The sequence below is a fragment of the Amblyomma maculatum genome, chromosome 7 (genome assembly GCF_055883805.1).
Source record: "Amblyomma maculatum isolate TAMU_Amacu chromosome 7, ASM5588380v1, whole genome shotgun sequence".
Taxonomy (NCBI): domain Eukaryota; kingdom Metazoa; phylum Arthropoda; class Arachnida; order Ixodida; family Ixodidae; genus Amblyomma; species Amblyomma maculatum.
Genome location: NC_139350.1, coordinates 1,162,667 through 1,189,650, shown reverse-complemented (window position 1 = coordinate 1,189,650; position 26,984 = coordinate 1,162,667). Strand labels below are relative to the sequence as shown.

General features: G+C 49.1%; 1 protein-coding gene across 1 annotated transcript in view; it reads right to left on the bottom strand.

Moving 5' to 3' along the window:
* Positions 1–26,984, bottom strand: part of LOC146182583 (uncharacterized) — an 83,026-nt gene that overhangs the window by 23,000 nt on the left and 33,042 nt on the right. Inside the window, exon 2 of the mRNA XM_084608868.1 lies at positions 2,724–2,896. Coding sequence (XP_084464994.1) covers positions 2,724–2,896 — 173 coding nt within the window. The remainder of the gene's footprint in view (positions 1–2,723; positions 2,897–26,984) is intronic.

Below are 26,984 nucleotides of genomic sequence, written 5' to 3'. Positions count from 1 at the left end.
ATGTGACCCAACCTAGGATAGCCTCTTGAGGGTACCTTACTCGGTCTCCACGAGCGACGGGGCACCTGAGCTGCACACAACTGCAAGGGCTTGTTTTAGGCGGGACGAGAACGACTCGCACATCATCTACTACTTCGCGGGTTTGTTGCACCGACACATTATTCATGTATGCGGTCACCTCGAAAGGCTGTAAGGAATATGGCATAAGGGGGAGGGGGGTTGCTTCTTTTCCTCTTTGTGGGCTCGCTTTAATTCGGTGGCTGGCAGCGACACTGCGCGCCGTCGGGGTTCCTCTTGGGTGCGTCGCCCCGTCTCTCTGGGCCGAAGGTGACGGGCGTTGTAACAGACGCCCCATCGCATGGACTGTATGGCGCGCGCAACCTGGTAGCTGCGTGCTGCGCCGAAAGGCGTTGGTGCCTTTGTTTTTATTGCAGAAGGAAAGAGAGGGGGGGGGGGGGGGGTCGAAAGAGACTCGCACTCTTTCTTCTTACACTACTAATTGCATCCCTAGGGATTTATTCTTATATATGCATACCGCTTTTTTTTTTTTTTGTTCTTGTCGTTTGGAGCTTCGGCTTACGTTTTGGGAAATCTTTGGGCTTTTTACGCCCTGTGATCTTATGTCTCTATAGTGCGTAATAACAGATGCAGGATGTACAACCCCTCGTTTCTAAGGGCTAAAATGGGAACATCGATAAATGCTGCTTTCTGCAAGTTCGCTCAGAAACGTTTAGGTAGATGTAGCTGCATGTACTTTGGTGAGTATGCGGATTTAATTTAGCGTCATGACTGTGGTAACAGGGGCAGAAAAATACTGATACCATCACAACATATATCAAGCTGAGCGCTCATCGCAGCCTCCCAAAACATTCTTCAGTCCCGTCAAGGATAAGGAAGTAGCTGACAACTTATGTAATGGCGGACGTTTAACAACGTACGCCAAAAAATTAAGTGGTTCCACTGGAATACGATTCCATTTAAATGAAGCCTAGGGAGAAAAAAAAGGATCCTTTATTTCCCTACTGAAAATATGTGACACAAATTTCAAAGCAGGGCAACATCCAAAATTGTTCGCGATTTTGTAAGCATTGTTACGCAATAAAAGCAGTGCGAGCTCTGTAACACAAGTGAGCTTTGCTGCTTAGCCCGGAGAGCACAACCTGCCGTTTCATTGGATGGGGAATTACTCCAGCGTTACTAAACTCACTAGGAATCTAAAATTAAAAATCTAACAATTAATGAGTGGTCCTCATAGGGAAAACCGGTCGCCTTGCAGAAGCGGCTACTGATTTCTTGTGCAAGTGCGCTGCATGGTCCCGCTCAAGTTGCTACGCAGTCGCTGACAGAGATTTCTCTTGTATAGTTCGACCCCGTTCAAGTGAGCTTGCTCTCTTGCGCACACCATCGTAACTGTGCATGCTGGCCTCTGGTGTTTCCTGCACAGCTCACGTTTTCGCTTGGCTGGATTGACTTCGCGCCAAGAGAAAGGAACAAGTAACACAAACTAAAAATATTAGAAAGAATAAGCCGCTTTGGGCTACTTCTGAATACTCTGTGAGGCGACGCCGACGAGCAGCCAGCTGCTTACTTGTGTCGCATTACGTAAGCGGCCCTCACAGGTGGAAGGTAAAAAGAATAATAACGCGGGACTCCGTCGGCGTTTCGGAGCGTGCGGACAGTCAGCGCCTCGTCAACACGGGCACAAAGCGTCTCCACCTGCGCTGGCCTTGCGCGGCTCGACCTCGTTAATGTGCTTTAGTCCGCTCGGCGGACACATGCGCGATACCAACTAATGAGAGGGGAGGGTGAGAGGATTACGTGGTCCGAAAGAAGGGGGGCCGCTCTTTGAGGTTCGCAAATTGGAATACGGCTCAGCTGCGCAATAATTGCCTGCGCCACCGAGCATCGGCTCCACAACGCGGTGTTCCATTACGTAATCGGCGACTCGGCGCTGCTCCGACCGTTGCGGCACTGCAGGAGAGCGCGAGGCGCGTGCACTCCACACTGAGCGCAAGTGCCCAAACCCGGAGGGAGGAAGACCTTGAACGCGAGCCCGATTCACTCGACGGCAGAGCATTAGAGCAGCGCTTGGCCTATTGGAAGGTTTGACACCTGTCGAGATTCTCAGCTCTGGAGATAACTCGGCAGTGCAACCCATGCGCGGTTTGTCCTCTTCGGTTACTGTGGAAAAGCCACGGATTATAGGGAAAGTGAAGCGGTTGCCCGGAAGGGAGAGGCTTTCTGAAACAAGTGCTATACGACGGCGATGCCCGGCGTAAAAGCACGCTGCTGTCCTCTAATGCGAAACTGCTCACTTCGTTACTATATACCCAAACATCTCGGTCGAGTGCCCGTGCATGATCTTTTTAGCGACCCGGCAATTAGGAGCGCAGCTCGCGAGTCGGGTTCTTTTCCACCTGCGATGGGCACAGAGCGCGAGCCGAGCTGCGCTTCTAACGGTCTCGTCGTTACACACGCGTCGCCATATTCGGCCAAATTACGGCAGAGGGGGGGAGATGGCTTTGATACAGAGCCGCAATAACGGCCCTTTCCATTAGGACGCCACCTGTCCAATTAGGCACGCGTGTGCGGGCCGTGTGCGCGGGCGGCGTCGTCCGGCGCATGTCGCCACAACTTCGCTGAGACGCTCGGGCAAGTTCGCGGAATCGCGGCTGTCACGAGGCCCATAGATCACTGGCGTTCGGTAATCAATTGGGACCCACCTGCGTCTCGGTGAGGCTCAGGGACTGGGCGAGCTGCTTCCGCTCGGCGCCGACCACGTAGTGGTTCTTCTCGAAGGCGTGCTCAAGCTTGAGCAGCTGGGAAGGCGAGAAGGCTGTCCGGATCCGCTTCGGCTTGCGGAACGGGTGGAGCAGGAAGCCCGCCGGCTCGGGACCTGCGAACAAACAACGGTGCCCCTCAGCAGATGCCCGCATCCCGAAATTCATGACGGCGCCTCGGCTGGATCAGGACCAAAGATTGATAAAATCTGTACCGGTTGGCTCGACGAGAGCTTTGCCAAGGTGATTTTTAATTTCATGATGAATGGACATTCCTATAATGCGCGTTCTATAGGAGTCTCAAGCCAAAACCGTAAGTTGCGTAACTATAAACCTGGCTTTCAATGTCGTCCCACAAAACAAACTCCCCAAATGGCTGGCACGACCCGTAAACTTTTTTCACGAAAGAGGAATTATGCGTGCCATGTTGTTAGGAACTTCACTATAGCCGCGCGCACGCGCACACACACACACACACACACACACACACACACACACACACACACACACACACACACACACACACACACACACACACACACACACACACACACACACACACACACACACACACACACACACACACACACACACACACACACACACACACACACACACACACACACACACACATATATATACAGCGATAGTATTACTTACACTTGACTTCTCGGGCAAGTTTACGGTTCTTCAGTTTAGTGCGCATCTTGCGCATTGTGTGTGTTGTTTATTTCACACACTTGACCACTCTGAGTCCGTTGAGGCACCAAAATGGGCTCAACACAGCGTGATGTTTCGTTTTTATCGCCTCTGTATGTTTCCAAGCAAAGATTTTGTTTGACGATATTCGATGCGAGTTTATTTGATGAATCGTCGTGCTTTAAGCTGGCTGCATCGATGAATGAATGCAGAATAAAAGATGCCTGCCCGTTAGGCCTCACCTCCCCCGACGACGCAGCAGACCAGTGCGCGTCGAGTTTAATTTCATTTGGAGTTTAATTGATGGATGGATGGATGGAATGTAGGAGCGTATCTTTGAAACGGGGTGGTATCAGTAGCTATCATGCTCATTTTTCTACCTATATCTTAATTATTGATTTAGATTGGTTAACTAAACCATCATTCTATTTATTAAATTTTTGTTTCTACAATACTAGCATCATGTCACTTCTCTGCTTTTAAGCCACCAATCTTCCAGTCGTTTTTTGCTAGCTTCCACCGCCGGTTTATTCACCCGGTCACTGGCATTTCTAAACCTCAGAGCTTCAGGAACAGTGACTGCGCCTGCATCAACTTCCGGATGGATACCATTACATTCGGGTATAATATGGTCAATTGTTTCACTGGAGTTACCACATACAGCACAAGCGTCATCTCCATTGTTAAGTTTCTTTTTGTAGCTGCGTGTTCTAAGGCACCCTGATCTAGCTTCAAAAAGTAGGGCACTGCCTCTTGAGTTAGCAAAGAAATCTTCCTTCCTGATCTGCATTTTCTACTTTCGGTATAATTCCACACTCTGTTTCTTTTCCATCGAATTTATCCAATTTTTACCTTCTGTGTTTTTCAGTTCAGTTCAGTCGTTCAGTCGTGTCCGACTCTTCGAGACACTATGGACCATGTCACGCCACGCTTTCCGGTTTCTCACATCACATAACTTCATCTGCAGTGCCTCGAGGATGCCATCTAACCATCGCGTTCGCTGCCTACCCCTTCTCCGGCGACCCTCAACCCTTCCCAACATCAAATCTTTCTCCAGCGACTCCTTTCTTCTCATCAGATGACCAAAGTAGCTGAGCTTTAACTTTAGAATTTGACCCTCCAATGAGCAGTCAGGGTTTATGGTCGACAATATCGACTGATTTGATCTTCTGGCAGTCCAAGGAACTCTCAAGAGTATTCGCCAGCACCACAATTCAAACGCGTCAATTCTTCGGCGGTCAGCCTTTTTCACAGTCCAACTCTCGCATCCATACATCACAACTGGAAAGACCATAGCACGAGTTATACGGATCTTGGTTGGCAGACTAATATCTCTGCTCTTTACTAGGCGGTCAAGGCTAACCATTGCTCTCTTTCCCAGAAGCAGGCGTCTCCTAATTTCATGGCTGCAGTCTCCTTCCGATGTAATCTTGGAGCCCAAGAAGAGAAAATCTGTCACAGCTTCCACTTCTTGTCCCTTGATGCTCCAGGACTTGATAGGGCAAGACGCCATGATCTTTGTGTTCTTAATGTTCAGTTTAAGCCCAAACCTCTCACTCTCTTCTTGTACGCGCATCAGAAGTCTCTTGAGTTCCACTTCACTTTCTGCCATTAAAGTGGTATCATCCGCATATCTAAGGTTGTTGATACGTTTTCCAGCAATCTTCACTCCAGCTGAAGACTCGTCCAGACCGGCCTTCCTCATGATGCACTCTGCATACAGGTTAAATAGGCAGGGCGACAGTATGCAGCCTTGCCTCACTCCTTTCTCAATCGGAAACCAACCAGTAAGACCATGTCCAGTTCTGACTGTGGCCTCTTGCCCTTCATACAGGTTCCTGAGGAGACAGATGAGGTGAATTGGAACTCCCATCTCTTGGAGAGCTTGCCACAATCTGCTGTGATCTACGCAGTCAAACGCTTTCGCATAATCAATAAATCAGAACTAGATGGGTTTCTGGAACTCTCTTGCTTTTTCCATGATCCGGTGTTTTTCACCTGTTGCTTAAAGCTCTTAATTTCTCCGTCCTCGCGACTAGCATACTTACTAGTTAGTTTCGTAGTTCTTTTCCTCCATTGTGAGTCAGCGCTTTTTAAGTACAGGTATTTAAATACTTTAGCTGCCCATCTGTTACTGTCCAATTTCCTCAGGCGTTCCTCATATAATATTTTACTCTGAGCTTGCCGTACTTCGAAAGATGCCCAGCCCATATCTCCCTGTACCGCCTCATTTGTGGTTTTGCCGTGGGTACCTAGTGCTAATCGTCCAACGGATCTCTGATTTATTTCTAATGTCGACTGTACCTCTGATTTTAGGCACAAAACCGCATTTCCGAAAGTAAGTCCGGGCACCATAATTCCTTTCCATATACCCCTCAAAGCCTCATACCTGTTGTATCCCCACAATGCCCTGTGCTTCATTATCCCGGCATTCCTTCGCCCTTTGGCCTTAAGTGATTGCGCCAATCCTTCGTTTACCCATACCCCCAGATATTTATACTCTGCTACTCTGGGTATTTCATGGCCTTGTATTTTAAGCGACGCTCCGCCGCGTCCCCTGGTGTGTGTGTGTGTTTAGCGTTCATCACTAGATGGCGCCACTATGCTGCGAATTTATTGGGTGAAGCGATGACCACGCCTAAGTAAACCTTTCGTCGACGAGCGTACGAACAGTCTATAGTACGAAAACTGGAGTGGACTTCACTCCGCCCTAATATGTCTAACTATTATCTGGCGGGCGAGGTTTATATTAGTTTCCGGTGCATCACTATTACCGACGCCCAGTCGTCATCGTGGTCTCTGCTCATGGTATCCAGCATCGGTCTACATAAAAATGGGCTCATGCACTGCGAAATTCTGGGTACAATTTCTCTATAGAGCTTTTCAACGAAAACCCGCATAGATGATAGATCGCTTTAAAAAGTAAGCTTTCGATTTCACCGAAAAAATAAAATGGGCGCCTGAGATTAAATGATTGGTTCTTTTAGCACATCAGTTGCGCACAGCGCCTTCTTCCGGGCTCTTCGCGCTCTAAATAAGTCTGCCCAAGTATGCACACGCATGGACATCCATGAGCAGGCTTATCTAGAGCCGGGAGCGGTGTACGCAGGCTTTCTTTGACTATCTGCTATCTGAAGTGATGGCCACGCGTAATTGGTGTTCAGCTTGGTGAATTTAAATAAAAGAGGACCGCGAAAGATGGTGTTCAAGAACGGAGCTTTAGCGTGCTCGTATTTCGCAGTCAGGTGATTTGAGCTACGAGTATGTTAGAGCGTTCCGTGTTTCGTATAGTCTTAACGAGCGATGAAGATAAAAGCAGGATCTAGTGGAGAGTCAAACTATGAGTCAGCGGTTCGATGATCATCGCGCATTGTTTCTTCTCTGTAGCGGCTGCTTTCTTCGGACGAACGTTGCTCGCCTCAGATGAAGTCCAAAAGGATGATTCGTAGCAAACTAGCGCTTACCACATACTCGAGACATGGCAACGCAGTTCGTCCCCGAAAGGCCCATCTTTGCTCCCGAATGGGCGAAAAAGCGTTTCGAGTGCACGAGCTGATCGAAGACGGGAAAGCTTAACAAAACGCAGTCTGATTTGCTTCCGAATGCATAGGCGAGGCCTGGCGGAAAGAAAAGTACAGCGGTAAGCTGGCAGCATTAGGTGCATTAAAATTCAGCGTGCCACAGTGTTTATTCAGCTGCTGTCATGAATGCCAATATGGCAGCGGGGCATTTAGTGTCTGCCCCTGGACGGAGGGTTGCGTGAGAACGCGACAGCCGTGGCGGGAGACGAAACGGGCCGCCGCTTTGTAAATAGCTGCGCGTCTCATCAACGCGTCGCGGCGGTTGGTAACCAGAGCGCCGAATTAGGACTCCATTGACGCCCTATGAAAACTCGCTGCTGCTGCCATTGTCGAGGGTCCCCGAAGAAGCCGCCGCCCCTACGCCAACGTCTCTATTGGACCGGAGGGGCGGGCGCAGATCGGGGGAGTGTCATGTATACATAGCACTGGAGAGGGCCGCTCACAATGGAGCCCTAACAAACGTATAATTCAGACGCCCGCGTCCCCGAACAAACAGAGCACGCTCCCCTCTGACAAGCGCGCTCCGGGGACGGGAAAAGACCCAAGCGGGAACATATGTCGCGGATATGCGGCCGCTTTTCAGCGCGCATTAGCTGCGCTTCCATCTACTTCATGAGCTCTCCCCCTCAAGAGAGCGCCGACTAAATCTCCCATTCAGGCGATCCGAGTGTGACGGCCTTTGAGCGCGCGTCCCTTCTGTTGGCGCCCGTGTTAGCGCTCTGCCACTCCATAGCCGCTTTCATTTCCTCCGCGCCGACCGACTGCGCTGTTTCGCGCATTTAATGTCCCCGATCGAAGCCGACCCTCCCTTCGGCGTACCGCACTAGCTCGGCGCTCTGGCCGCCCATTGGCCCGGCCGAGCTGTGTGCGCGGCATCCGACCAATGGCGACCACTGCCATTCGCGCAATGATGACGGCAACTGGGTCGTCCTGCTTCTACACGGTCGGCCTCTTTGTTGTCCGAGCGGCGGCGCTGCGGAGAGCCGTGCGCCACATAAAATACCCTTCGCCCCGGGCGAGACAAGGAGCGGGCGAAAATGATTACGCACTCTTTTGTGGGGCTACGCGACCAGCCGATTCCCCACTGTTCTGTCCCATGATTGGTCCGGATGCCCTTTCTCCCGGAGCGCCATAGGAAAGTATGGGGAGAGATCATAACTAATCGGCAAAAACCATTCTGTAACACGCAGGTGTGGATGCGCCTTGAATCGTTTTTGACGCGCCCCTACTCTATTGTGACGTCAGGCCACTTACACAGGCCAGCTGAGCTCGCAATAGTTAACGAAGCCATAGTACCGTGTCGAGCTCGTTCGAAACCCGCACAGCCTCCGCGTTTTCTACCTTCAGATACTGAAATTTCTCCTTATTAAGCGTATTTTGCAGCCAACGAAGGAGGCCCGAAAAGAATCGACTCAGAATTGAAGCCGGAATGTGCGATTTGACGGATTCACAGCGTGTGAGGAACAACTCTTCGCACTTGGTAACAAAAAGACGCGTTTTACTTGAGTAGATGCTCAATGTCCTTCTCGTTGCCGAGCGCTCCTTGGGAAATATTAGTCCACAAAATAAAGTCCATTCAGTTTCGCTTCCATGTGACGAAAATTAACGTACAACTCGTCCTTTGCGTATTATTATAAGCCTTCTGTGGAAGGCTACAGGGACAAAACATGTGCTGCGCTATAAAAGGCCCGATAAAAATGAGACGCTCACTTGCTTTACAGACAACCGTTTTGGAAAGAATGACTTCCTTCCCCCAGAGCGGAGAATACAAGATATCGTGCGCCATGTGCGGGATCCGAGATTCAGCATCTACGTTTATTATTTTCTCTGCGTTCAATGATCCCATTTGCGCTCCTAGGGCGCGATCACCCATAATGTTAATCCATACGTGACGGAGAGGTGGATCAGATGAGAACCTCGGCCGGTTCACAGGTCGCGCACAACATCGAGCTGGGTGGGCTCGGAGTTGAGATTAACCACGTCGTCAAGGGAACTTATCTCGACGTTATGTCTGTTCCCCCTTTGGCGCTGTCCTCTCGGCGAGAGAGAAATCGATATTTGACTTTCCGCGGGAAAAGCTCGGACCGACTTGATATATTTGTGTTTTGCACAAAATGCCTATGGCCGTGCCCAATTGGCGTCCCCAAACCCTGGAGCGGATGGACACTTGCGAGACCAGAACCGAGCGCGGAAATTCGCGCCAATTGATTTACGCTAGATATTCTGAGTAACGGATAATCATCATTTTAAGTGGCTTTTCTTTTTTCCTTTCGAGGACAGCGATGACCGATAGTCTTCGAAAGGGCCAATTTTTAGCCCAAAAGGACGAAAAAGCGAGTGATCAGTCTTTCATGAAGCTCCCTTACGCCGCAAACAAGGCGAAATGACACAACAGTCGACCATCAAAGGCCAAAAGAGCTGCGCTATACTGCCACGTTGTGTGCGCGTCTGAGATTGGATGAACAAAAAAGTAAGGCGCGCGACCGTAAACAAGCAGAGCGCGAAACATGCGCTCATTGTCGCGGGCGACGAACAATAAGAAACTGCGAGCACAAGCGGGAATGAACATGCGAGAAATGTCGCCAATGACCGCTCGATTGTATCTCGACGCCGCACAGGCGGCGATCGCTCCTTCCGGGATTCAGGCGAGCTATCGGGAGCACTTGCGCAATCTCGCAACATGGCCCCGTGTCTCTGCAGCACGCGATATATTGTTCGACGAGCACATCTTTTCCACGGCGCTCTCTCGAAAACAACACGTCACTGCCTCTGTTGCTGTCTTTATACAAAGACAACAGCGACTGACCCTCGGCTTAAAGGGGCGACTCAAGCGGCAGCTGGTCGAGCCGACGTTTATGGACAAACTGAAAGGCTCTCGGAATGATGGATGGTGCCGGAGCGTTACTCTTCGCCAATAACAATGCGCTACGTTGTTTCGCACAAGTTCCAGGAAGGAGCGCTAGGGGGCGTCTACTCAGCCCGGGGCTATACGATTATTCGCGCGATGACCAGTGTTTCGTTAACGAAACACTCAAGCCTAGCAACATGCGCAGCAACAACACAGCCTCGTTTTGGAACAATACATGACAGTTTCTTTCGGCGATTGGGACCTAATTGGGCCATCGATTAGCGCTTCCCCTTGGGCCGGGAAAGAAACGCAGCGCAAAACACCGAATGGCATCTTCAGTCAGGACGCGTATCAGATGTCGGAACTAGCAAAGAATATGGAGTGTGTAGCCCTAGTGAAACCATCTGAGAATTGCGGAGTCGCCTCGCATTATAGTCAGCAGTAGTTTTCGTTCGTCATAATTAATTATTAGTAATGACCAATTATCTAACTTGAATTTTGGCCTGATGAAAAACGTTTGAATTCAAAAATTGTAAACCGCTTTAAAAACAACTATCTGTCATGTTTGCAGTAAGGTACACGGTTTCGTAGCCTTATTTCAGCATCATCCTCATTAGCCTGGTTGTATACAGCAGAAAACGTTTAAAGAGCGCAGTTCGGACTGCGCACAACCGGTGGCAGCAGTAGGACAGCCCCTGTCAAACCTCTTCACCCTTCGAAAAGTAACCCCAACATGAAATCTTGCCGACACCCCATTCGCCACGAAGCTTCCCGCATCTCCTGTCATCCCAGCCTCCTCCGCTCCCCCATTCAACGATATCGATCACGTGGGAATGCGCGTTTTTATTTTTTTGCAGGGGGGATTTCCCGCTTTTTTTTTTTAGCTTTGTTTATTGCGCCGATCGCCATTATCGTATACCATCGCGATTTGAATGCATCATGTGCAAACGGATTACGATGCACTGACTGAGCGCGAAACAACTAGAAGTTGATAATGATGCCGTGATGCTGAGCCTTCCGCCGTTGCCGTAATAGGGAAGGAGATGTCAAGAAGCTTGTTTTTCTATTCCATCCGGCAAGCGCAACGCACTACAGCACGGATAAGTGTTATGGCTCGCGCTTCTCTTGTGTGTGTTTCCAGTGCGCTTTATCTTTAGTCAAGCAATGCACCATCTAGCCCAATTTCAGCTGTTATGGCTCGTTTACACGAACGATCATGCAGAGCAAAGCAGCTTCGGATACTATGTGACAGGAGAAAACTCCGCGCAGGTGCGACCGCATGTGCGGCGCAGAAAATAGCACACAGCGCTAGCTTCATTTAGTAAACTGGCCGACTCTTCCAAAAGCTAGTCGGGCCAGCGAATTTGCAGGGTGCGGCGTTCTTTGTGCGCCTACCAAAACGCGCTGTTCCAGGGATGCTGCTATGGTGGCTGGCCCCGAACCACAGAGGTTCGTGCTTTTGGGCTTCTTCCGCCCATATGGCACCGTAGGCTGAAAAAATATGCCCACGCCATTGCAGTTTGCACAAAACTCGACGTGGAAGATGGTTAATGCCCTGACGTTCCACAGAAGCCGAAGGACATTAGCGACCATTCCAGCTTACAGACTCCCTCGGAAAAGTCTCCTATAAATTGAGTACGTAAACCGTTGTTAACATCGTGCAAGGACACGAAGGCTTCTACGGAGACCGTCCTCCCCTTCCAAGCTGCAGGGATCTCCCTCGCACGCAATACACTCGTGACGTCACCAATGAAGTCTACGGCTTCCGACCGCGGTTCTGAGCCGGGCACACGACCCGGCGCGTTTCCAAAGATATCTACAATGGCGCGGCTCTCAGAGCCAACCGCCCTCCGGAAACGCCAGGGTTGCCCCCAATTACCGCGGCGAGAATACGCGTCTGTGTATACACAGCGCCAGTCGAGGGCGGGTTTCTTCGGTCGGCTGGCGACGAGTATTGTGCGCGGCGGCGGCTGTCGGGTGTGCTACTGCAAACGGCGGAACACTAGGCGCGCCTTCTTCGCTTGCGTCCAGAAGGGAAGCAGCGGTGGCACTTTTGCAGGCTGGCTCTGGTACCTGCCACTCGGTTCAGCGCCAAAGGTAGTCAGCACGTTGTCTGCCCAAGCAAACCGAGGAACCGGAAACGCAGAAAAGAACGCGGCCGGCAGCTGCAGAGACCTTTACACAGCTCTTGCAAAAGCTTTCTGGTGCTGAAGGGAGAGCGTCGGGGAGCCCTTAGCGCGCTCCTGTACTGCGAGCACATTCCGGGATCCAATATGATGCCCCCCCCATGTGGCGTACTGAGTCATCATCTTCAATTGTTCAGATCATCCCAGAAAGCAATCTGCTCTAGATAAATGGTTCCACGGAAGTTTCAAGTAGTACTCCTCGTCTTTCATGTCAACAGTGGCAGGCGACATGATCATTCTCCAAGACCTTACTATTAAACTTGAACTAAGAAACTTGCACCTGTTTTCAACTGCCTCATATAAACGAATAAAAAAGGAATGGTATATCTGCTTAGACCTTGCAACTTATGTCACCTTTTTCTGGAAACCTGCTCCTTAGTGATTGTCAGTTTTGTTCTCGTTTAAATCGCAAGAAAAATGCGAAATGACATGCATTCTTACCAACCATCACAATGTGAAGTTTTCAACCTTTGTGCTACTAGCACAAAGGAAACGCATTGCGTGAAAAAGAGTGACAATAGAGAGTTGCGGTCCGTCTCGCTGATTGGTCCCGACGCGGCAGGTCGGTGTGCAGAGCACCTATAGCCGTCGAGGGGATCCGGGCATGCGCATTTGTGACGGATCACGGTAACGAATCGCGGATTACGCTAATGTCTTCGCCGTATTATACCGTTATTCAAATGAAGTAAGTATCCCTTCTTTGACTGTGTTTTTTCCTATGACTCAAAATACATGTGAACTCTATGCTATGATTCCAACACAACCAAAAATGCCTAAAAAGAGCACAGCTTCAATCTATAGCTGAAATATATAATGGCTTTCCCAACTTTTTTGTGTACCAACACGCATCACTGTACCATAACGATCATTAATTTCCTTCTTCATTACAAAATCATGAGCGGAAAAATAGTCGCGGATGTAAAGGTGTAAATTAAGTGATCATGGTCATATATATTTCTCTTCTATGCAACTATCACATTGCCTTCAAGAAGCTAGACTGCGTCGCTTTGGGACGTTAAACTCTGTAAACCAAACCAGACTTAAGTTGCGTTAAGTTCCGTTAAGTGTTGCGAAAAAATTCAAGCGCGCTACCACTAAGGTATACCCAGTCCCCCCGGTTGTGTCGATCGTTGCTAGAAGTCTGGTTTTTAAACTATAGCCACAAATCAAAAGCGAAGTAAAACTTGATGTGCTTTGTTTAGAGAAGCACACAAAAAGACATTACCGAGTGGACGCTGACTAAAACTATTGAACCTCAAACCTACACAGAAAACAAATGACAAAAATTGACAATGAAATATGTGCGCGGCCTTCCAAATATACGACGTTGCTTTTTACTCGTCACATCCATGGATGCACGAGCACTCACCGTCTTCACGCGAAATAATTGTGGCATTTGCGCATTTCAGCAAATATCTTCCGAGAAGTTTAAAACACAGCAGCTCAATGAGAGCATTCCTCGCTAGCAATGAATTCGCTTTTAGCTGCTTTGCTATTGGTGCCACTTCTGGTACAATTTACACGTAATAGTGGAAGTTTTGTTCAGCAATTCGATTTGTGCCTAGGGTAATCATTCCTTAGTTGTCTAATATTTATTTCAAAGAACGTGGAAATGTGTTTCAATTGCTGTCATGTGTGCTGAAATAATGAAACGTCAACTGATTGCCGTTCTGCTGAAACATGATTTTGTAAGTGTCGCTTTATATGGACGTCCAAAACCTGCGATTTATTTCTGACAATGCAAGGAGTTTAACATGCGCGAATGCACCTTAATATCCTTAGCGAATAACTTGATACAAACGACATTTGAACTGAAAAACATATCTAGCGATTCTGCCTTCTAGTCACATTCGAATGTTTTTATATCCTTCTCTAGGTGCCCATTCGTTGAAGGTATTGTACTACAATGTAAATGTCACAAAGCTCTTTTTCACGTCGTACTATGAACGGATTAGAAAGAGATACAAGTTGCGGTAGCTGTTTTGTCTAAGAGTAGATATTTTACAATGCAAATGTGACTTGCGTCAAGTTGTTTGCCGCACGCAGCATTTGCTCTTGAATTTTAAGCTACTGAATTGTTAGAAGTGAAACACAGACGATGTCATTGCACGATAAAAGCCGCTTTGAATACAACGGCAACGACGTTCCCACATTTATGCGATGCAACACTAGTTGAACAACCTTTTGGCGACATTTTAATGTGAGATATGAATTCTTAAGAAAGCGCGAGAAAGGTGCAGAGCATCAGCCGATTTTGATTTCAAAAAGAAAGTTTTAAAGCAGACTCAGTGTTTTCCCCCACAATGGCTTTGCAAATAATATTACATACAATTCGTCAACTCCGACCGCAAGAATCACAATGCATTTTCAACAAAGTTTATAGGAAGGGCTTCTTTCCGCCAGCTTGGGCGATCGAAACAAGTGTATATTTTCCCAGTCTTGCAATACCTGCAGCATGCACGGGCGCAGGTAGCATAGATGTGAGGCCTATATATGTGATTCCTTAAATTTCACAAGTACTACCAGGCATACATGTCTTTGTCACATTATTTTTTGCTCGTCACATACTATTGCAGTGAGCGATTATAAAAGGAAGAAGCAAGCAAACACGTGTCTGTCTCTCTCGTCTGTCTTATTTGCGCTTCAGTCTTCGCTAAAATGAGCAGACTCCACCAAGCAGCCCAAGAAACAGCCTTGCTGAACGTCATCAAAGTTGGTGAGGTACACCATTGTATAACAACAGAGCGGGCACTACACAAATAATGTCGGCCGTCCCTCTGTGGGCTAATCATTTGGTCCTTGAGATCTGCACATGGGCGGCCACGTTCCGAATGCAGTTAGTCTCGGCTGGAGTGAAACTGCGTATTCGAGTTCGTCAAAGTCCACGTTGGCTCCGAAGGGACGATATGGTCACGTCCAGTCCATGTCATTAGTGAACTACTCGATTTACGCGTGACTGGCTTGTGATAAAAGTTTTCATCTCTGCGGAAAAACCGCACGCTTAAGATGCTCCTTGATTTCTTCATCAGAGATATTCGTGCCTTGCGCATCCGGTTACCAGCCCTTGTGCCTTATGAGACCCAAACCCTTTGCCTATCGCCACATCTTGATGAACGGGCCAAGAAATGGATGTCTGCTTTTCATTCTGGGCCTATTAAAAGAAAAGGGGGGGGGGGGGGGGGGGCTGGAAACCTGATTCAGGTCAACATATCGGGGCTGAAAGCGCACCACGTTATAGCGCGAACGTGCCATCTCTTGGACAGCAGCTCCGTTTAGTACGATGGTTATGCAGCCGGTACTAAGCGGACGCCACCTCGACATCTGCTGCTCAGTCTTCGTAGTTTTCGTCTCATTATGGCCGATCGAATAAATCTGTTGGCAGCAGCGTTTGAAAGCAAGAAGAAATATTAGAGGAAGGGTGGAGGTGTCTTGCTACTGCAAACTGAGAGTGATGTTTCCTCTAAGGCTAGCTTTTGAGAGGCGATGCTGCACGACTGCCAGAGTGATTGGTATTTAGGCCTTCCGTTAGCTGGCTTCAATAAACTTACGCGCGCCGCCGTAGAGCCGTGAGCGCGACAGAGATCAACTTCGCTGAAAACAGGAGCTTCTTCGGCCGGTGTATATAGGTACGTCTCTTACAAGGAAGTAAATGCAGTAGCTTTTGAGTAATTCCTGATGGCCCTGCAATCGCTGTAGGCTGCAGGTTTCACGAACGTCAAAGGACATCGCGCATGCTTGTTTCGGTCGTAAGTTCGTTGTTGCAAGCTTTGAATTTGCCGCTTTACATTTTGTTTTTCATTGCGATGACGAAATATTAACGAAATAAATGTACGCTTTTTCAACGAAGCTCGCTGCCGCAGATCAGCTGTTTTAGAGCGACAAGGGAGAGCCGATTGATACAGGCGGCAGTTACGAGGTTCACTTATTTGGCTCTGTTTTTAACGGACAAGTAATTTTGTGAAAATATATGGCTTCCAAGCTAGGACGCAATACATAAGTTGCCTTATAAGCGGCCCATGACCTCTGCACGTCTCTCTTCGCTTTGCTGCACTCGAGCCACTTCTATATAGCAGCGGCGACGCGCGCAAGCTGGTGTTTCCCGTATTCCCAGAAATTGACCGCACAAACAGCGGCAGAAAAGCAAAACAGAACAATGGGCACGTTTCGTGCTCAACTGTCTCAGCTAATTGTTGGCCGTGACTTGATCCGACGACAGCGAGGTGATCGCTATTTTAGTGACGCCGTCCGTCACACAGCAAAGAAAGCGGGGTTTGGCGCGAGCCAATTAGCGGCTCGCCAGAGTGTGAGTGACTGCAATGCGCGCCATGGGGAAGGGGGGGGGGGGGGGACAGAAACACCTGCTAATGAGACGGCGCCTTCGACGCTCCGCTGTGCGGGCAAGCGGCCAGGCTCTCGTCAACGGACGACGCGGCAGCTGCGTCGGCCACTTGACCGATGTGTGCGCCGCCGTTGCGACAGCTGCTGCGACGGCCGTCTTGAAAACTACGCCCGCGCCGAGGCAAAACCCGAAAGTGACGCCGGTCGCTGTCGGTTCGCGTACAGCGCCACACATTTTGTCTTCCAATCGGTTAGACAGCATCGCGCTTATAGTGACATTCGTCTAATGGGGATGGCAGCCTTCCACGTGGGCTGAGATAACAGCCACTTAGTCGCTTATCGTATACGGCCTATCAAAGAGGCTAACTCAAGTCAACTAGTAAGGTTGAATACTAACCAAGGCTAACTGGCGGGTCTGCTGGTAGATTATGTTGAAGAAGTTTTTTGCCAGCCGAGGCAAATATACGTAACATTGGAAAGAACCACACACGGCGATCGAACAGTTGAGTTGCAGTGGCATCCTGCGCATACGCCGCAAGCTCAAATTGCACGCGCTCGGCCTTTTGTTTATCAGCGTCTATAGGTCGTGATATGGGTGTCCACTTCCCAATCCACTCCACAACATGACGGACCAAGCTTTCCAAACTCCATCTGTCGGAGCAAGTGGTCCGCAACGGCACGACTTGCGCACAGCGACACGAGGGGCGCCATTACACCGTTTAGGGTGTTAAAAAGCCATCGAGCGGTCATGCAGGTCACGCATGCCTCTCATCATTAAACGAGCGCGCACGTCCGGTCAGCCGCCTTTTATCCGCGGGGGAGGCAGCCCTGAGTTCCGGACTCATAGCTCGCCAATTAGCGCCCGTATAATGGGCGTGCGGACAATTGCGCGCATGCGGCCTAATTGGCGCCGGAAAAGGCGGGCAGCGAGCGCGAGCCTTCGGCCAGCACTCATTAGCCGAGGCTCGGCCGGACGCCGCCGCGGGGCCTGCCGGCTGACATTAGGAGCGTTTAAAGCGCGCCACAAGGACAGACGCCGATCGAGGAAGCCCTTTGTCGCGTCCATCGCTCCGCCGCCCACACGCTGCCGATGGGCAGCGGAGACAATCGGGCCCTCGTTTGAATGTAATTGCGGGCATAAAAGTGACGCCGCTATCTCAGAGAGCCCCTTTCACGTGCTGCGCTCCGGTGATCACCGAGCGCCAGTGTGCGCTTTCTGCAGCGCCAAGCTATAGTCGGCTGGTTTGCAAATGTCCTGTATTTCTTAAAGCACCGAATTAATTAAAAAAAAAAGAAAAATTGGCAGAAAGAGGATCGGCTTCCGCCGAGAGTTCTGATCGTATACCGTACACGATCACGACATTCACTGCAGGAATGCATTTCATGATTACGTTTGCCTTTCTCCGCGAGGCCACGCAAGAAAACTTGACAAATATTACACACACGTACCAAGCATCGGGGAATCTTTAGGGAGCAGTATTAAACCCATCTCAAATTAGCGCACTTATCATATGGACAGCGTTACCGGCGAAACGGCGGTTAGCGCACGTTAAACGGCGGCAGAAACCACTTAGGCCATCACGAAGCGAACTTGACGGCTTGGTTTATACCTCGTTAACCGGGGGTGCACATCGATGCCACGAGTGGAAAAAGCGACCAGCTGACCCTTCAACATACACTTTTTAGTCACATTAGCTGAAAGTTTTATGACCAGAACTTTAATATGCAAGGTATGTTGAGTACCATGTATAGAGTGAAACAGGGAAAGCGGCTGCCGGCCACTTTTACATATCGCTTTATACAAAATTTATACAAAAGGAAGGTAGCATTTCTTGAGGTTATTTCTCACACATTTTATGACAGATCTACAAAAAGCGATCCCCATGCTCCGCCGTTGTGCTCGAAGGCACCTGACGTAAAGCCGCTCACAGGGAGATGCAGCTTTGACGATTCGTGAAACAACTAACTGTCTTATAGTTATCTTGACATTGAGGAGAAATGTAGTTTGGTTTGGTTTGCTGTGTTTTGCATCCCAAAGTGACTCAGGCTTCGAGAGACATGGATGGCTACGGAAATTTCGAATACCTGGGGTTCTTAAACGTGCACTTACATGGCACCACACACGGGCGCTTTGCTTTTCGCCTACATCAAAAAGCGGCCGCCGAGGCCGGGATTCGATCCCGCATCCTTGGGCAGTCGAGCGCCCTTACCGTTGCGCCGCTATACGGCGGAAAAGAAAGGTAGTGTTTCTGATCACTCTCTACAGGATATAGTTCGGAAATTAAATAAATGTAAATAAGAGTTTTGCCAAAAGAACACAATTAGACTTTGCACAAAGCGCGTTTTAAAACTGCACCCTAAACAGACAGTCAATGCAGCGCTTAAAAAATTAATCAAAATTGTTCAACAAGTGCACGAAACGAACACAAAAATATTAGCCAAGGAGAAAGCAAGTTTCACCTGCTTGACAAGCGTGAAGTACAGACGCATGATATTTAAAAATGGTTGTTAACAGGTTAAGGAGAAGTGAAACGGACGGAGAGGAAGACGTGCAGTGGAGCGTTGCAGTTTTACACGAGACGTGATCGGTTGCTGCGATAGACTTTCCGTGACTCGCTTCCAAAGAGAAGTTCCCGAGTTCAGCTCCACTCCAAAGCATATGGGCGATAGCGTATTGCGTTGGTTCGGCCGAAAAGCCTTAGCCGTCGCCGCGCTCCAGAGTTTAGCTCACGCGAGAATCGTGACAGAAAACATGGCGAAAAAAAAAAAAGATACGCGTGTGATTTCGTATCAACGTTGCCAGGCAACCTTCCTCGTGCAATAGTTCAGGTTGGTGTCATGTACAACCCTTTCGCATCCATGCACCCGCGCACAAGTTGGCTTGCGGATTCCAACCGACAACATATGCACCAGAGATTGCATTACCTTAGTTCTTAGTGTATACGTGTTCTGTTAGGAGTGACATACATACTTCGCGATCGTTTACCTCAACACCAACGTAACAAAACGAAATAAAACAAAAACACTCCCGCCATGAAAGTGTCTCAGGGACGCTGTCGCGTTCACCCTTAAGGCGATCGAGCTTAAGCGTGCATTAATTTCTTCTTAAAAATATGAAAGTACTGCAGGCGGGCATACAAGCGCTGGCAATTTTGAACCTTTAGGTTAGTGTTCTAAGAGTAATATAATTGCGCGAGCGTCGACAATTCGCTCAATCAGCGTCTTCACCGTCACCGCGCACCGAGAATTAAGCCTCAACACGGCGCTATCCGGAGAAATCGGTGGCAGTGTGTGCGCGGTATTATCAGGTGCCGTTTTTGCGCACTATAGGGCAGTCTTTATTTAATTTTCTCCCTGTGATGTTCTCGTAAACTAAACTCGTTAATGATATTTTCAAAACGGCAGAGAAGATGTGTCCTGACCACCACTGACAGTAACAGTAAAAATGGTGTCATGTGTCATGATTGTGATTCATGTAGCCTCCCCCAACACACACACACACACACACACACACACACACACACACACACACACACACACACACACACACACACACACACACACACACACACACACACACACACACACACACACACACACACACACACACACACACACACACACACACACACACACACACACACACACACACACACACACACACACACACACACACACACACACACACACACACACACACACACACACACACACACACACACACACACACACACACACACACACACACACGCGCGCACGCACGCACGCACGCACACACACACACACACACACACGCACGCACGCACGCACGCACGCACACACGCACACGCACACATATATATATAAACTTCTTTTTACTTCCTCCTCCGTTATTTCCGTTACTTCCGTCCTCTGTTTTAGTTGCGCTGTTCTGTTCTTTCGAGATTTCCACAACTTAACGGATTTTTATACCGTTAAATTCATACCGCCAGCACACTTGAAGTAGACTGACTTATGTTTCTTCACAACCTCGCTTACTCGTTGCGCACGCTTACGAATCTTGCATTACTGCATGAAGCAGGAAACACGAAGGGCAAGTTATTCCGAAATCGGCTTCTGTGTCGGCTGCGAGCGATCCTGCAGGAATACGGCGTGACTATAATATTCTTTACGCTTAGTGGCTCTTGCCTGCATCTCTAAAGAGAGATGTAAACAAGTGAACAGAACAGTACTTTGTAATCAGCGGATTCGAAGGGAAGACTTGGGCCGATACATACATTCATACGTGGTTTCCTTGAATAGGGGAATATATGAATAATATAGTTGACTGTAGCGCGGAGTTTGTATTGAAAACTAAGTTTCCCTTCAGGCTCTTGTCACACAGAGCAATTAATAAACTTGTGTTTCCTTAAAGGGAAACTGCCAGGTTATAGATTTGGATGATTTTCAAGCGGTTTAATGCGTATAGCTTGCAGTTAAATGCGAAATATCTTGGCGCTGTCATTTTAATAAACGCCGCAATTAGCGATTAAAACCGCGACGACTATCAGGCTTCTCAGCACTGAACCGCGACGAGGGGGGAGGGGGGACGCACGATGACGTCATTGACGATACCGGTACGTTTCCTACATAAATATACTTGGCCTGCAGAAGTAAAAACAAGGATGCCGAAAGCAAAGCCCTAGAATTTTTGGTTAGCACCGTCAGAAATGGGACGTGCAGGATGTGGCCGGAGGCAACAAACGTAAGAAACAGTACCATCTGTGAAGCTTCTCCGCAGAACAGCAGTGCTGTGAGGAGAAGCTGGAGGAATAATCGTCGATTACGCCATCGTTTGGACCGCTAGCGCAAAAACACTTTGCATGCATTATCTACAGCCTATGTAGATTTGAATGCTTGAATATCTCAAAATTCTCTATAAATGATGCGGCTGAGCGGAAAATTTTAGGATGTTTCACTCTACTTAATCCCGCTTATAGCGAATGCAAGCACCCGTTCCGATGTTTTCGTGTTGTGTCCGAGATATCGGTTGGACGGAGTAGTATAGCCTCAGCGAAAATGCCCAGGCGAGACTGAGAGGGCGCTGCTGCCGCGCGGTTGCGGCTAGTTTGGGGACACGCGATCGTTAGGCGAAGTTAGACCATTTTGTTAGGCTCTCAACCATCGGATTAAAGCTTTTGCACACAAAAAACAAAGAAACATCAATAGAGACGCTCACAAATTTTGGAATGCCGTCTGGAGTAGTCGAACTGCAGCACCATCCACCGTTTGAGTGTGCACAGCTTCCACGGCGCCTCACCTTCAGCGCAGTTACACACGTCTACGACATGCGTGAAGTCAGAGATTTGCTGCCGTATATATATATATATATATATATATATATATATATATATATATATATATATATATATATATATATATATATATATATATATATATATATAAGGAAGCGTGGTGCTTAACTGGCCCACGCTCAGAGGCACAGGCTTATACGTGTCGCTGCAGTGTGGCAAGGTTCAAGGGAGAATAATCGTTCTTTTTTGAGGGCGGTAACCGGCCTCGACGACTGAATTAAAGACATGGGTCCGTACTCGATTACACGTATACCGTTAATGTTGCATTCTATGTGAACTTGTGTGTTCGTTACATGACGCTCTTTGAGAATGGGATCATTGGGTGATACCGATCGAATGCTTTTATTTTGCATCTCTCCCTTATTGTGACATTACCAGACATGCATTAGGCTCCGACACAGCAGGTGTTCTTGGTTTGCCAGCCGAGGGGTGCAGCCGTCCGTGCGTTGCCCTTGGGCATATCCCTCGCACGAAGGTCGCAGCGAGAGGCACCACTAATGAGGCCGCACATTCTGCCGCTGGACGATGAGACTGATTGACAGCTCCAGTTACGCGTTGCTGCCTTCGAGCCTTTGTCCTCGTGGGGACCGCGCCTTCTTTGACGGAGAGAGGCGGCCAGCTTGCTTGACTCTTGGTTACACGGCCAGCCTGTCACAATCGACAACAGGCATGCGCCACCTTCCGTCGCTGATTGGCTGCCACCGCTAATTAGGGTCGTCCTTTTGAACCCCCACATGCGGAGACCTTCTGCATCGCCCAACTGCGTGTTCCGACTCAACGGTTTATGGAGCGCGCCATCGTGACGCTTTCACTCAGAGCCAACAAAGTCTTTCGGCACGTCTTCCCAAAGACACGCGGGCCACTGGGACCATGCACGACGAATCCAGCGCCGCTACATGCGTGCGCGCAATCTATAAGCGGCGCGAGGTCGTGGTTTTAACCGCGCAGTATATATACTGTGCTGTGTACATGCGTGGCTGCAGTCGGGCAAGGTCCTATGTGCGCTTATGGGACCTTGACGCTCATAAATGCCGCTTGCTGATGCGCACTAATTGCCACAATGCTAATCGCTTGAAAACATTGCAATTTTCCAACCAGTAGTGGGTGGGTGAAAAGGGGTATCACGAGGTCGACCTCAAGTGGCCTCGACCGCACCTTGTGAGGTGAGGTCGTCTCGGCTAAACCCTAGCCTGAATGAGGTCAGTGATGAGGACCTCATCCTCACCGGATCAGTATTAGTTTGACTGAGGTAGGCAGCAGTGAGGTCGATGCGACTAGTTTCCGCCTGGCCTTCATCTGCGCACATGCACTATTTATAGAGTTCCAAGTACTGATACTGAAAAACAGGCAACCCGTTTAAAAGCACCTCGAACAGCTGAGGAATGGGTTACAAAGCCACCTGAAAAGTCGTAACGACTACACATATGGCATGCATACACGGTGATCCCCTCTGGATGGGCACTCCTCGGGCCGCCGTCTTTGCCTATCCTTGGATACTGCAGAGGGACATACCACGGTTGCCAACAGTCGCACAGTAATTTCGCGTAAGGGACGAAGAGCCAACGTGGTTCCACTGAGCACGTGGGCCTTAACCGTTATTCGAGCCGCGCATCAACACCCCTTGCTCCCCCCTCCTCCTTTTCTTCTCCCCGTCATGATTCCCAGCAGTAACAGATGCGGTCTAGAAAGCTCGTGAGAAGGCTAAGCATGGCATTTTTGCAGAGATGAGTCGTCCCTCGCCTTCTCTGAGTGCTTCAGAATACACGTTTTCAAAATATCTCACACGACGCATATTCACGAGAGCGTCTATGTATATATTTTCACCTCCCTCACCTCATGCTTTTGAGCATCAGGTCAACGCAGGTGTGTCACGCAGTGGCGTCATTTCACTATGGAAGACCTCATCAAGCTTACGCCTCTGTAGACAGAAGGGCGCCACTTAGATGTGCACGTTTAAGGCAGGCAATGACAATTAAGCGCTGCCACCCCGCACAAGCTATTTTCGCTAACTAAATGATGAAAATTGTTTTTTTTTTTTTCGCGACAAAACTGAAATGGCAGCAGCTTTCACAGTCTAGATCCACATTACAGGTGCGCGGATCCCGTCTAAAGCAGGACGCGTGCTGCGCAGCTGCATGGCGGCCGTCAACTGCGCCATTAACATCGTGTTCCCAATGCGGCTAACCACGGGTTTCAAGTTTAATACGCTCAAAATGATGCCGTGCTTGCGATTTAAGAGAACATCGGGCAAATTGTTCGTTCAAAGAATACTCCATAAATCTTGACAAATGTTTGCAGGATAAGTGAAATCTATTACAGCGCTACCGCGGGTAGGTGTACGCATGTCTTGCCACTTGGAAAGTCTTTAAAGACGGTGAAATAACTCCCGACTGAGTGCCCGCGCCGCTAGAGGTGAACGTCCATGTTTTCTAGAGCGGCATATATTAATTGTAGGAGGGAATTGAGGGAGACTCGCTGGGGAGAGATGAAGCCGGCCAGTGGCAACAGGAGATCGCGCAGCCGAGTGATTGAGTTTGCTGGTTTTGGAAAGGCATTTTCGGTTTATTTCACGGAGCCCAAACGCGCTCCTGTCGTGAACATTTCACTCGCTTTCTCGATAGTGCCGAAAAGAATTTGGTGGCCAAGTGTAGCAAATACCTCGCACGAGCTGCGTCGGTCATGCGCTCATCGAGGGCACGACTCGCGCCGGCCACATAATCAGCTGCGTCGAGGGCGGAAACCCTGCAAAGACAGTCCGGACCGAGTCGTCGTCAACACGAACGGGCTGCGGCGGTGTCGATTCGCGCCGCTTCTCTGGTGACCACGCGGCCAACCAACCTCACGAGAGTCTCTCCCCGAGTCATTCGCGCCGCGAGCGAAATGCTGCAGCTGCGCTCATGTATCACGCTTTACGCCCGCTTTTTTTTTTTCACTCGGCGCCTAATAATAAGCGCCATTGACGTGACTACCGTGCGTGGTAACCCTCCTTTTAGCAATGCCTCTCTCCTTGGATGTTCACTACGGCCCTTGCTGTGTTCCTCGAGTGGCGTGAGTTCCTAGGAAACAAAGCTCTATACGAGGGCAGCCTCCCAGCGATAAACACGCATCCACGTGGCCCTAGAGGCCTTCCCGAAACACGCGGTGTAAGCGCTGTAATCACCCGGGGCAAGCAGCGGAGAGAAGACGATCCTCGACGGCTGACAAACGAGGCCTCCCGAAGGAGAGCCGGTGATTGGCTGTGACATCGCTGTCACCGGCTTCGTGCCCACGACCGCGCAAAAGGTGTCACGAGTGCGACGCTCGTTTGCGCGCCGATCGATTCGTCACGGGTGTTCAGGCGGCCGCTATCTCTGGGCGCCGCCCGCTGCGCTGTCTTCGATGGGCGCCGTCGGCCCCCGTCGTCGTTTCCTTCGCTCACCGTTCGGAGTCCTCCTTGTCAAAGCACTCGCGCTCGTTCGACGCTAGAGAAACGCGCTGGACACGGTGATCGTGAGCTTAATTTTGCTATACAGATATATCATATCTCTTGCACCATCGGCGGAAGCCGGCATCTCTGTCAATATTGCTAGCACGTGCCTCAAAGTTGCAATATACACCCAATCACACTATGCAAGGTGTCCAAGTTAATTTTGTTCAACTCAAAAATGAAATAGGCCCACATACATTTTCACTATAGTTGAAAGCGAAATACCTTTCCAGCTTTTATGGTTTCAGTAAACATTTCATGGTCAAACTGCATACAACGTCCCAAAAAAGGACAAACTCATCACTTTTTCGTACAGACAAGAAGAGCGCTGATTTGAGCTTGTTTGTTCATATTTACGGATTCAAGAGAACTGCGGTATTGGGCGCGAGCACCACCACTGGAGCGAATGGCGCTAGTGTCGACCTAGGGGAGAAAGTGGGATCACGTGACTCCTCTTACTGCTGCTGAAGCAGACGCTCGATTAAATTTGTGCATTTTAAAAGCTAATAATCGCGTTTATTTCTGTAGTTTGGATTGGTATAGAGTGCCAGCCTTGCACTTTTGATCCTGTATCGTTACGGGGGCTGCTGAAGTTTATTTAAACTGTTGCTACGGGCCGTTACTGCTCTGTACTCGTACGTAAGCGAGGGAACCCAGCGCAATTAAGCTCCCATTGCTACCCGGAACATAAGCTCACAGAATTCTCCTTCCTTAATTAATATTTCAATGGGCAAATCAGCGAGCGATCATTCTCGTGACGTGCGCTGCAGAAATTTCAGGGAGCGAGATTTTGTCCGTAGTGGATGGTGCTAAAGGTTCGGTGAGCGGCAGAAGAAACGGCGCGCGCGTTTTAATTTGCGCTTATCGCTTGTTGCATTCTAACAATACTATTGCTGGAAGGATGGAAATGATGCTGGCTTCTTCATGGAGCAGTACCCTCCCAAAGAAAGGAGGGATCGTGCGAAGGCCAGAAGGTCTCAAATTATTCTGAATGAACACGTTTACAAGGAAATTTCACTGAAGGGAGCTAGAAGATATTCTGCCGGCTCGGGCAGCGGTATGCATGTTGAGTTGTCTCACGCAGCGTCTCCAGTACTGTAGTAATTTCAAATGCCAGAGTCCGTTAATAAACTAAAGATGGAGCTTTGCATGCATGTTGTGATGTGCTTATCGAGATATGCGTAAAAAAAAAAGAAAAAAGAAACCTACCCTGCGCGGGAAGAACAAATATTCGCTCTAACCAAGAGTGCCAATGACGGTAGTCAGTGCGCAAGAATTCGCTGCGTGGAACACATGTCTTCACACTTGCTAAAAATCAATCCTTGTCATCCCCGCAGTCAAACCTGCTTGCTCTACTACATTCAAGGGAGCAAGCGAATGGTGCCGCTTCCGCCGGCGCTTTGCGAAGGCGCTCGGCATCTGTCAGGCTCCTGACAGTTATCTGCTCTTGCATTCTATTACCTGTGCACTGGCTGCTTACATCTGACTGGTTGTGTGGTAGCTTTTAATTTTTTTTTTTTATAACAGCAGAAATGCTGCAGCCGGTGCGCGTCGTCGTAGCAGTAAAGCTCGGCAACTTCGATAACTCTGATTCGGTGAAGTGCATTTTTTTGCCACATGAGTGGCTCTCATACCTCAAAATAAGCTTATACAGGCTCAGACCGAAGTGTCTATTAAATAAATAAATGAACCTAATGCTAACGCGCAACTGAACTGCCTAGGAAAGCATTCTACAGCAGCAGTTCAACGTGCG